Source organism: Balaenoptera ricei, chromosome 8 (genome assembly GCF_028023285.1).
Source record: "Balaenoptera ricei isolate mBalRic1 chromosome 8, mBalRic1.hap2, whole genome shotgun sequence".
Taxonomy (NCBI): domain Eukaryota; kingdom Metazoa; phylum Chordata; class Mammalia; order Artiodactyla; family Balaenopteridae; genus Balaenoptera; species Balaenoptera ricei.
The window spans coordinates 66,048,195-66,059,195 of record NC_082646.1 but is presented as its reverse complement, the minus strand read 5'-3'; the positions used below and the strand labels follow the sequence as shown (position 1 = coordinate 66,059,195).

General features: G+C 57.9%; 1 protein-coding gene across 3 annotated transcripts in view; it reads left to right on the top strand.

Annotated features, from left to right (window-relative positions):
* Positions 1 to 967: 967 nt before the first annotated feature.
* Positions 968 to 11,001, top strand: part of LMO1 (LIM domain only 1) — a 52,352-nt gene continuing 42,318 nt past the window's right edge. For 2 of the 3 annotated variants that reach the window (XM_059929535.1, XM_059929532.1), the window contains exons 1-2: positions 968 to 1,096; positions 5,524 to 5,783. In XM_059929535.1, the coding sequence (XP_059785518.1) occupies positions 5,759 to 5,783 (25 nt within the window). In that variant the 5' untranslated portion in view covers positions 968 to 1,096; positions 5,524 to 5,758. The remainder of the gene's footprint in view (positions 1,097 to 5,523; positions 5,784 to 11,001) is intronic. The other variant, XM_059929533.1, reaches the window with a different exon arrangement.

The following is an 11,001-nucleotide window of genomic DNA, read 5'->3' as shown; positions in this document are numbered from 1 at the left end:
GGAGGGGGACACTGCCCCAGCCTGGGCACCGCCTCCTGATTCTTCCGGTTTCTCTTGTGTGGTCTGCACTTGCCCTTGTGGGTTTGAGCGTGCAGTGGGCAATGGCCAGGCAATTAGGCGAAAAGGAAAGGGGATGGGTGCCTACCACAGTAGCCAGGGAGTCACATTTACAGCCACACACAGAAGCACTCGCACAATCTCATACATTCCTGCGCTGGGCCTCGGACCCTCGCCCTCAGTCCCCAGACTCAGAGCCACACCCAGCCCGATGCACTCACAGTCGCACACGTGGAGTCCCACACACAAGGACAGGGTTACAGACTCAGAACGACACCCCACACACTCCCACCCGAAATCACACACATTCCGCCACCCCCAAGTCCCAGCTGAAGCTCACACAGTGGCTCACCACCCCACACAGCCCACACTCTGGCATGTGATCACACACACACACACACACACACAGTCCCTCACACGCACACACTCTGGCTGTGCTTTTGTGTTTTGTCAGAATTAATGAGAAAAGTTCCCGTGCCCTGCGGGTAATTAGTGTCCTTGGAGTTAAATAAGCTAATGGCGGGCACCTCTGGCCCAAGCAATTATGTTTGTGTATTGAATAATTGATTCAAAGGGGGGAAGGGCCGCTAATCAGATCTGAGCATAATGAATTGATTTAATTAACAGGGGAATCTGAGGGGCCCTGGGAAACGCAGGCTTCACTCGGCTGCGCGAGCGCTGCCAGCGCGCAGAGAAGGGCGCGCGGCGGCGGCGGCGGCGGCGGCGGCGGCGGCCCGGCTCGGGCAGCGGCTGCCGGATCGGCTCGGCGATCCCGGCCCGGCGGACGCGCCCCAGCCCCGCCCCGCCCCGCCCCCGGGTTGCGCCCGCCCGCGCGAGCTCCCTGTCCGCTGGGCTCAGCTCCCGGCGCCCGTCCGTCCGCCCCCGTCCGTCCGCCCCCGTCCGCGGCAGCGCTAGCCGGACGCGGAGCCCGCGCGGGGCCGACGGGAGCAGCGCAGGCGGGCGGCGGCGGAGTCCGAGCCGCCCGCCCCTCCGCGTCCTCGGCCCGGGGGGGGAACCATGGTGTTGGACCAGGAGGACGGTAGGTGCCCAGGGGCCCGCGGGCCGCAGGGTGGGGGCGGCGGCGCGGGCCCGGCCGAGGCCACCCCGCGCGGCGGCAGCGCCCCCGGCTCCCGGCTGCCTCGGGCCGCTAGGCTGCTTCCCGGAAGCCGGGCGGTGGAGGTGCGCGCGGGTGTGTGTCGGGGTGCCGGGCTCAGCCCCCGAGGCTTCTCAGCGGGATTAGGAAGTCACACGGGCCACCCCGAGCCCGCCAGCCCCGCACGCTCGGGCCGGGAACTTTCTCACTGGCTCTTGTCGCCTCGCAGACACGGGAGCGCCTCTCCGATCCGCGCCGCGGGCTTCCCCGCAGTGCCCGCTGGCCCCAGTCTCCCCGCCTCCCACTTGGGTATATGCACGCCCTCCCCCTTCTGCACCGACTGCGGAACGACTCCCCCAGGGGGATGCCCAGAGAACCCGGCACTGTCCTGGGGTCCCTCAGGTCTGGAACTTCATAGCTGCGGGATGGGTGACATTGCTTCACCCCTGGCAGGGCTGGGGAGGACGCTCGCCATCAGCTCCCCAAGTCCAGCGTGCTGGGAGGTGCTCCGCTGGCTAGGGCCCGTGGATGGGCCATGTATCCAAGATAACAGGGCCGGATTCACCTTGAAGCTAATGAATTTTAAGCTTCAGAGTCCTTCTGTTGTAATTTGTATTAGTGATCTACTGTTCCTTTTCTTAAAACCCCCCCGCCCCAGTTGCATAAGGAAGCTTGGCTCTCCCAAAATCTGGACCACCCCTGGATCCAACTCACACCCTTCCCATTCTAACTACCAGTCTCTCAGGAGAACTCACAGCGCTGCTGGCCCAAGGATCATTGCCAGTTGCTAGGGCAGTTCTTTGGTGCCCAGGAGATGGAGCCCTGAGGCAGGAGGCTGGGAAATTTGGGGTTGGGAGGCAGCTGCTGGTCTGCAGGGAAGGGTCTGGCTGCCTGGCCTTTCTCTCCGGCCCCACTAGTCCCTTGTCCCACCCTACCACATCCCACTTCGGTGATTAACTGTCCTGGTTTGCCCAGGACCGTCCCTGTTTTATCATTGATAGTCCTGGATCCTGGAAACCCCTCAGCCCCAGGGCAAACTAGGACATTTGGTCGACAGCCTATATCGACAACCTTCTCTGGGCTGTTGTGCAGGGGTGGATTGGACTTCATCAAGTGAGTGGGGAGACTTGTTTTCTGGAGTGCAGTTTCTGCCTAGGCACCCACAAAGCCTAATAAGTTGTAACTGCAGCTTCCTAGAAGGCCTGTCCAGGGCTTCCAGAAACCAAAAGAGGAAAAGTTTGCCAACCGTGTACTTCTCCACTCTAGCTGGTTGCAAATCTCTGTGCATGGGCTGCTTTTGTGTGAGTAGGGGGCAGGGCAGGGCAGGGCATCTGAACTTGGCCAGCAGGCATCCTGATTGTTCTGCAACGTCTGTAGATTCACCCTGTCCCGTCAACTGTGGCGGCCACAGGGAAATGGCCTTTGTCACTCCAAATACCCCTTTGAGTGTCACCTGTGAGGCCAGCTTGTAACCCCATCTTGGAGACAGCTGCACTGTGTTGGGAGCAGGGCCCTCAGGCTGAGGCACATCTGACAGGCTCTACTGAAGAGTTCTGGAATATCTGGTCTGCCTGGGCCCTCGGGCACCAAGTCTCCAACCTCCCCCCCAACCCCCAACCCCGATGCAGGAATCCTTCCTCAGGACTTTACTGCCAGGTACAACGACAAAAACTTTGTAAAGCAGCCAGGAGCACCCCCTCTTCCCTCACCGTAACCTAGGGGACTGATCAACTGGCCTCCCTCTGCTGTCCCCAGAGGCATTTCAAGGGCATTTTGGAGCACTCTTGGCAGTATGGAAGTGAGAGTATATGCTCATCACCTGTGGAATGTGTCAGGTGCAGACAACCTCCCCCAGCCCCAGGGGATCCGAGGCCTGCACCCTGGTGTTGTGGGCGTGCCCCTGGACCTGGAGGCGTAGGAGTGAGCGTGGGCGCAGGAGATACCTGCCTGCACAGCAATTACCCATAAGCTGAGAGGGAGGCCGCTGGATGAGCCAGGCTCGTGTCTGGGTTTGTAAACCCAGCAGGCCTCTTCCTGGCTGGGAGCTCAAGTCACCCGAACTGTCCAAGGCTTGCTGGGTAGCTCTGTGAAGCAGAAGGCCTCTGCAGAGGCACTTCTCCAGGTGAGTGTGGGAACTCAGTGCTCACCACTGGGGCTGCAGAGAGAGCTGCCTGTGGGCACAAGCAGCCAGCCCTTCACACACAGCACCGATCACCTGCTCAGTACCCCAAGGCTGCACCAGTCCCTGGGGTGGGGTGCAAGGCCCCTGACTCCCTAGAGGGATGCTGGCTGTGCGGCTGCTAATTGGGCACCCTGGGGGCTGGGAAGAGCTGGTGTTGGCACGGAGTCCCGAGCACAACACATGGATGAAAGAGTGAGCATGTGGCCCCAGCTAATGGAGTCCAGGTTTGTGGGTCAGGGCCAGACCCTGAAAGTCAGGAGAAGCAACCCTGGAGGTCAGGAGTAGGGCTGCAGCCCTTGTGGAGTGAATACCTCCAGGTAGCACAGAGGTGTCTACAGCAAGAAGCTACCCCTTGCCAGCCTGTCAGACCCTGTGCTTGCTACACTGTCTGGGCCCCTCACTCAGGCTGGGGTGAGGGGCTGGCACTAAATGTGCCAGCGGCAGCAGTGCCAAAGCCTCCCTCAGACCCTCAGGGTACAGTTCAGCTGCAGTGGCAGGGGAGAGATCAAGCTTGCAGTCCTGAGGGATGGTGAGTCTGAGCAAAATGATATATTTAACATCAAATATACTCAAGGACTATTAGGATTAAGTATTCAAGATGAAGGGGAAAGCGAAGCTCTCTGAGCTGCGGATGAAGCAGCTCATTAGAAGCAGCCTCTCTTCTGTTTTCTCAAAGCTTGACTTTCCTGCCTAAGACAGAGGACCATAGGCTGCGGCACCACTCCCCTATCCCCCTCCCCAGTCAAGCACCCTGCACTGGGGCCTCCCAGGGCTTAAGGGGCATGACCTGGCCTCCAAGTCTCCTTTGTACCCACTACGTACCCTTCCATTGTCTGCGGTGCCACAGTTCACAAAGCACATTCACATGCTTTATCTCCTCTGGTCCCCACAGCAACCTTGGAGATAGCAGAGCAGGTCTCCCACTTCACAAACAGGGAAACTGAGGCCTGGGGAGAGAAAATGACTTGCTAAGGTTCACTGTTGGTAATAGGCAGAGATGGGATGAAGTCTCAATTGGTGGCCCTTTGCCCCTCCAGGGACTCCAGCTTCCTTCTCCTTGCGTGGGTCTAGTCCTCAGAAATGACTGCGGGGATGAGCCTCTGACACATCTGTCTGGAGAAAAGCCATTAAGATTTTCATGCCATCCTGGAACTCTGTACTGTCAAGAAAATAATGCTCTTGATATGGAAGAGTGGCCTTCCTGGAGCAGGCAGCCTGGGCACCAGACCCAGGGCTCTGGGAGAGAAGCAGGGGTCAGAGGGAGAGGAGATGAACACTGTCTCCCTTCCTGCCTCCTGAGTTACAGAGCAAGAATTGTCAACTCTGCAATAGCAGGAATCTTTGTTTTCACTGCTGTATCCCCAGGGCCTTAGAATAGTGCTTGGTGCATAGTATATGCTCAATAAATAGTTGTGGAATGAAAAAAGCCTTTAAGGCCATGCTGTGCTTGCTCAGAGAGAAGTTGAGACAGGATCCCATTCTCTATGGAGTCAGGATGCTCTTGGGAGGGGCTGCTGGAGTAAAGGTGGTGCTGTAAGACAGACAGTGGGAAAATTTGTGCCCTGCAGAGGGTTAATTTTGCCAAACAATCCAGGAAGCAACCAGAAACCTCGGGCAGAGGAAGTAGGAAGGGAGGGCACGAGGTCAGAGAAAGATTGCCCTGTGGGAGGGGGGCAAAATCAAAGTTGAGGGGCTGGGAGTGACAGACAGGTGTGGTCCACCAGGCAGTTAATGGGGATGAGGACCCTGGGTCCTGAGCAGAGCCACACGCCGAGTTGGGGCCGACAGGCCTCCAGGCGGCGCTGCGGAGCCGGACAGACGCGCGTCTTCACTCCCCATTAACCCGGGAGGGAGGGGGGCCTCGGGAAATGTGTGCATTTATTCAGTAGCAGGAGTGCAAACCTCATACATTGAGGGAGAAAGGCAGCGGGAGACGGCCGCCGAGATTCCCCCATCTCTTTGAATATAATTTTAGATTGAGATTCAGATTAAATCCGAGGGGAAAACACTTTATGAGGCTGAAAGCTGTGTCGTTGCCAGAGCCAGGGTTATGAGCTATCAAATGCAATTACATTAAGACAGATTATACTGGGCAAATTGAGCCATTTAGAAGGTGAGAATCAAAGAAACGGCTCTGATCCTCTCTTCCCCCTTCTCTCTCCCTCTCCCTCTCTCTCTCTCTAAATTGCAGTTCATAGTTCCTTGCAATTCTGAGGCACAAAAGTAGGTGAGACTGCTTTTGTATCTGCGAAGTGCTTCACTCCTGAATGTAATTCTAGCTGAGTGCAATCTAGGTTAAGAGCAGGGCAAGCGGGTAATTAGAGCCCGCTAGCTGCCCGAGGACCGGCCGCCCCGCCGAAGCGCGCCCGGAGCCGGCGCCCTTCTCCCGGCCGAGCCGAGCTGCGGCTGGACACGGAGCGCCCGAGATGATGGTGCTGGACAAGGAGGACGGTAGGTGGCGGGCGGGGGTCCCGACTCCCCGCACACCCGCGCCCCCCGCCGCGGCGCGCGGGAACACACACGCCAGGACACCGGCGCGCACACGCCGGGCTGTGCCGGGCTTGCCGGGCGGGCGGTCCGCCGAGGGCTGGGGCTGGAGCCGGGGGCGGGGGGAGGACCGAGTGGGACTGGCGTGGGGAGATGAGGGAGCCCCGGGCTGCGCGGCCCCGGGGCCGGGACAGGCCGGACCGAACCGCAGGAGGGCGAGCTGTGCGCCGGCCGTGTGATGCTCTGCGGGGCCGCGTGGAGGCTCCGGCTGCCCTCCGATCTCGGCGCAGCGGTGGTTCACGTAGAGCGTTTTCGTCTTTGCGGCTGCTCCTCTCACCGCAGCCATCAGCCTCGCGCCGCCCGCGTAACCCGAGAGGCGCTGAGCGCCGAGCAAATCAGTGGCTTCGGGAAATCGGACTCCAGAGCTTGCGGAGAGCGGGCGCGCGGGGAAAGACGGTGGCCGCCGGGTGCCCGGCAGGCGAGGGGAAAGGCCGGCCGGACCCTCGGGGAGACAGCTGCCCGAAAGCTCGGTGAGAAAAAGGGTTGCCTCCTGTGATTCCCACTGTCTCCCTGTCTCTTGAAATCGGAGGCAGGAGTTTGGCCCAGAGGAAGAAAGTGTCCTGCTCCCGGCCAGTAGCACGAGTGCAGGAGCGGCATGGACTTGCCCTGGCCAAGAGCCTCACTGCGCCCAGGAGGTCAGAACAGAGGGACCCATGGTGGTCCCACACACCCCAAAGCCTTCCTGACTGGGAGTGCCCTGCAGTAATTGTCCTGGTATGTGCAGGAGAGGTTGGAGAACCCAGTCCCCTTGAGGGTAAAACCAGGGTTGCCCTGTGACCCAAGGGCAGCCCTCAGGGTCAAGAGGGGTCATTCCCTGGCTGTTCCAGGCCCTCCTGCCCTGTAGGTGAAGGTTACCTGGCTTGTTAAGTTTGTTAGTGTTGTCGGGAGGGAGATGTGATTTTAATTGTTAGCACCCACGCCATCACCTGGGTTCTACTGGTAAGGAACTGAGAAGGTGGGTTTTCTGTGAGTCAGCGGGAATCCTCTTAGAGTGACATCTTCTGACCTCTACTAGTGAGTAGTAGAGGTCTGTGCCCTCTTGCCCTCCAGGTCAGTGGTGCTACTGACATGGTCACTTGGTGAAAATCTGAAGTTAAGTGACTTAAGGTCACACAGGATGTTCACTTTGCTGCCACCATGTGCTGATGCCCCTAGCCTCCCCTCCCACCTTCTGAGACCTCCAGCAGGGAGGGACATTTAAAATATCTGGCCTGGGGGTGGCATGTGCGGGAGCCCTGTGGCCCGCAAGGCCATTTCTCAGCGTGAGTGTGGAAAGAGAGGGAGGGGGAACTAAATGCTCTGGCCAAAAGAATCCATTGTCCAGGGTCTGGCTGGGGTGTGACATCCATCTCCTGTATGCTTTTCTCTCTTCATGGACCCCTCCCCTGGAGCCCCATGTGGGCCATCAGAGGGCTGGGCTGGTGTAGTTGTGTACAGATTGAAAAAGAGAAGAAGGGGTCTGGGGTCAGGCCAGATAAGGAGGGAGGAGACCTTGATTTAGCTCCTTTCTCCACTAACTCCCTGTGTAATCTCGGACCAGTCATGCCCATCTCTTCACTTTCCCTCTTGGTAAAATGAGGAGCCAGGGCAGAGGGTCCTTCCTTGGTGTTTGGAGGTACTCCCACCATGGGGAGCATGTGGAAATCAGGGTATGTCTTTAGCCGAGATTGTCTGGCATGCTTGGCTCCCCAGGCCCAAGCCAGAAATCCAGAAGACCCAGGCCCTATACGTGGGCAGCCTCAGGCAGGGAGACTGGTCTCCCGCCAATAAGATGACGCCACCACCACCACCACCTCGGGTCTTGCACTCTGTGCAGGCACCCAGAGTGCCCCGGGCTTTGTGATACTAAAGGTTTCCAGATGAGCCCTGAATGGGAATTGCTCTCTGGAGGTCATTTTAGCCCGTCTCCTGCCTACACCCTGGGCATATGTATTTTCCCTAGTCTTCGCCAGACCTGTGGAGGAGAGCTCGCACTGCCCCACAAGCCCCCCACCCTGTCCAGGCTAAACCATATGGTGCTCTGTACTGTTGATGTCACTGAGCTCTGGGACACATCACAGCACAAGGAAGAAGGCTGGCTTAGGTCCTGAGGAGCCATTTGATTCTTGTCCTGCTCAGCCTAGAGCTGTCTTCCAAAAGCAACCTTTCTGCTCATAAAATCCACCCTCCACTCCCCATTGGAGTCTAGCATCTTCTGGTTCCAGGAAACCTTGAAGGTGGTACCTTCAGTTGGGGGAGGGAGAAAGGCTCTGGATATACTCACCCTCCCCCCACACCTGCTGCCTAAATCCTTCCTTGCACTTATGCCCTCCCAGCAGGTGGCCGTCTGGGCTGGGAGTCAGCATTGGTCCCCAGGGCCCCCAAGGGGTGTGTTCCTCAGGGCTGCGGACTGCACCCTTTGTCTGGCTGCAGCGGGAACTCAGGCTCCTGTTAACCACCCCCAATGCCTTTTCTCCACCTGACAGCATCTTGTCGGAAGAGGCCGGGGCTCCTCTGGTTGAAGTCAGGTCCGCCAGCTGCTGAGGACCAAAGCTCTTGCTCTGCTGGGCTGCAGGGCTTTCATGTTGCACTTCTGAAAGATAATAAAATATCAATCGCTTTGCCGTAGCAACGGGTTTAAGAGACTTTCTGAAGTATTGAATCGTCAGAAAAAAAATTTTTTTTTTTTGCTTTTAAGCACAGTGCATTATTAATAAAGTAATCCATTAGGTCGAGCAGTGAAGGGCCACCACAGAGAGGAGAGATCTGTTTTGCAAACGGTTAAACTTCAGGTTTTAAGATTAATTGCTTTCATTTGGATGCTTGCTCTTGGCCTAGGCAGCTCCACTTTACTGGAACTCAGGGTCCTGCCTTTCTACATGCCGTCGGGCCTGCCTGTCAGCAACGGAAGCCCAGCTCCAACTTTCCTGGAGAAACAGCCCTTCTTCCCCTGGCACCTGCTCTTGGGCTGGCACCAGGCTGTGGGCTTTCCAGGGAGGTTTGCAGCCCCAGGGGAGCAAGGGGAGTTACAGCCCTGAGTCCTGAGAGGCAAATTAGCCCTCACGCTGTGGGAGAAAAGGCCCTTGAGCAGGGGCAGGCAGCAGAGGGTCTGAGCAGCCCCAAGAACTGTGAGAGCCTTGGGTTGTGAGGGACTGGGCAGGGGAGGATGCCAAGGGCACCCCCAAGGGGTGTCCCCAGGTGCATGCTGCAGAAGGACAGGTCCGGGTGTAAGCTGCCTCTGCAGAGGCCCAGCAGGAGGGCTGGGGTGACCACAGGAAGCAGCAGGCAGGCTGTGGAACTAAACATCAGACATAATTCCTAGGGCATTTTTAATAAGTCAAAAACACCTAAAGAGATTGGAGCTGGGCTGAGGAGGACCAGACGGTGCACCTTCAGTTGTCAACGACTACTGAGTGCAGCGTCCACAGCTGACTCGGTTGATCCACGAGGGCAGGCTCTCGGCTGTGCTTGGGTGCTGACCAGCTGGACCTCCTAGAATATCCCGTCATGCTCTGGACCACAGAGGGTACTGGCGGCCTCTCCTGTGTCCAGGACCTCCACAGCCCTGGGGGGAAGGCAGGGAGTGGGCCCTGATGCTCTTCCACACCACAGATCCCAGCCCATCAGCAGGACGGCAGAGCCCAGTGGACACTGCTGCCTGCTGAGGGCTGGTAAAGGCCTTATGGGGCTGGCAGGGTAGGGACCGGGCCTGGCACCCACTGTATGCCTAGAAGAGGAAGGTCTCCATCTGCACCTACCAGGCCAGCCTGGGCTGCAGCCACCTCCTCACTACAGGGAAACAAGGCATCACAGAACCTGAGCAGCACGTACAGCCGTGTCCCCTTCCTGCCTAAACTCAGCCAGGCAAGGAGCCTGTAAAGATGGGTCTCCCCCACCCGCTCCCAGAGCCTGGGGTAAAAAAGCAGGTGCTTCTGTCTGTTCCCTGCTCTTCCATTCATCTGCCCACGCGGAGCACTAAGGGGGGGGACAGGGAAACAACATAAATTGGTCTGTCGTCCAGAATCCGTGTCTTGCTAATGTACCCAGATTAACTCAACTGTAAATTGTCTCCTCGGATGGCAGTGTCTTGCTAAAAGTTTCCCATATGATTCATGATTTGGATTGCTTTTAACGGCTATTGGCTAAGCAAGCCAGTGACTGTACAAGGTGATGCAATTGGCATTAGCAAGGGGAGGCACGGGAGCGTGTAATGCAGTCAATACTGCATTAACTACTGATGCCCAATTACAGGGAGTGGGAGAGAGCCTTTTGGGAGCATTAGGACTGGGGGAAGCTGAGATCACTGGCCGCTGCTCGCCTAAAAGCTTCACCCTTTGCATGCCGGGGCTCAGTGCTGGCCTGGCCACTCACTTGGCCTCTGTGGCCATAGGAACTGCCTCTCTCTCTCTCTGTGTCTCTCGTCCCACAGTGATGCTTTTAGCACATGGAAATGTGCATTTTCCTAGAGCCGGGGCCTGCCTCTCATCCCTCCTGAGAATTGATTTCCTACCCGACTCCGGGTCCCAGAGTCAGATGGGGTGGTGCCCCACCCACTTCCATTTAAGGAACCACTCAGCAGGCCTATCTGAGAGTAGGGCCAAGGGGAGGTCTATTTTGGTCTCTCCCCCTTGGAACAGATGGATGATTGCCAGCAAGCACTGGCGGCCGACCTTCTGTGGCCGAAGGAGACACAAGGTTTAGCCTCAGTGCAGCTGTGCTGCTGGGGCAAGCAAAGCTGCTGGACCTGGGAAGTAGTCCTGGCTGGGCCTTCTGAGCAGAAGACAGAGATGGAGAGGCTGATGGGGGAGTGACCCAAGCCAGGCTGGGGTCCTCAGCAGATGCAGGCCCCCTCCAGAGCTGCATCGACACAGGGCAGAGGTGCCCGCATGTAGCCAGGAGGCCAAAGCTGTAGTTGGGGTCCATCTCCAGGGGCCAGAGGGCCTCCCAGGAACCCCGATCAGACACATTAGGAAGTTTGGAAGGAGTTAGGGAAGAAGGTAGATAAAAGGACCTGGGTACCCCAGTGTGTCAAGTACCACGGGATTGGGACTGGTTTAGCTGCTATAGTGCTAAACTGTGCAGGTCCAGTACATCCACTGTAGTTCTGTGTCCTGTGCCCACCCAATGCTGAGATTGCTTTGCC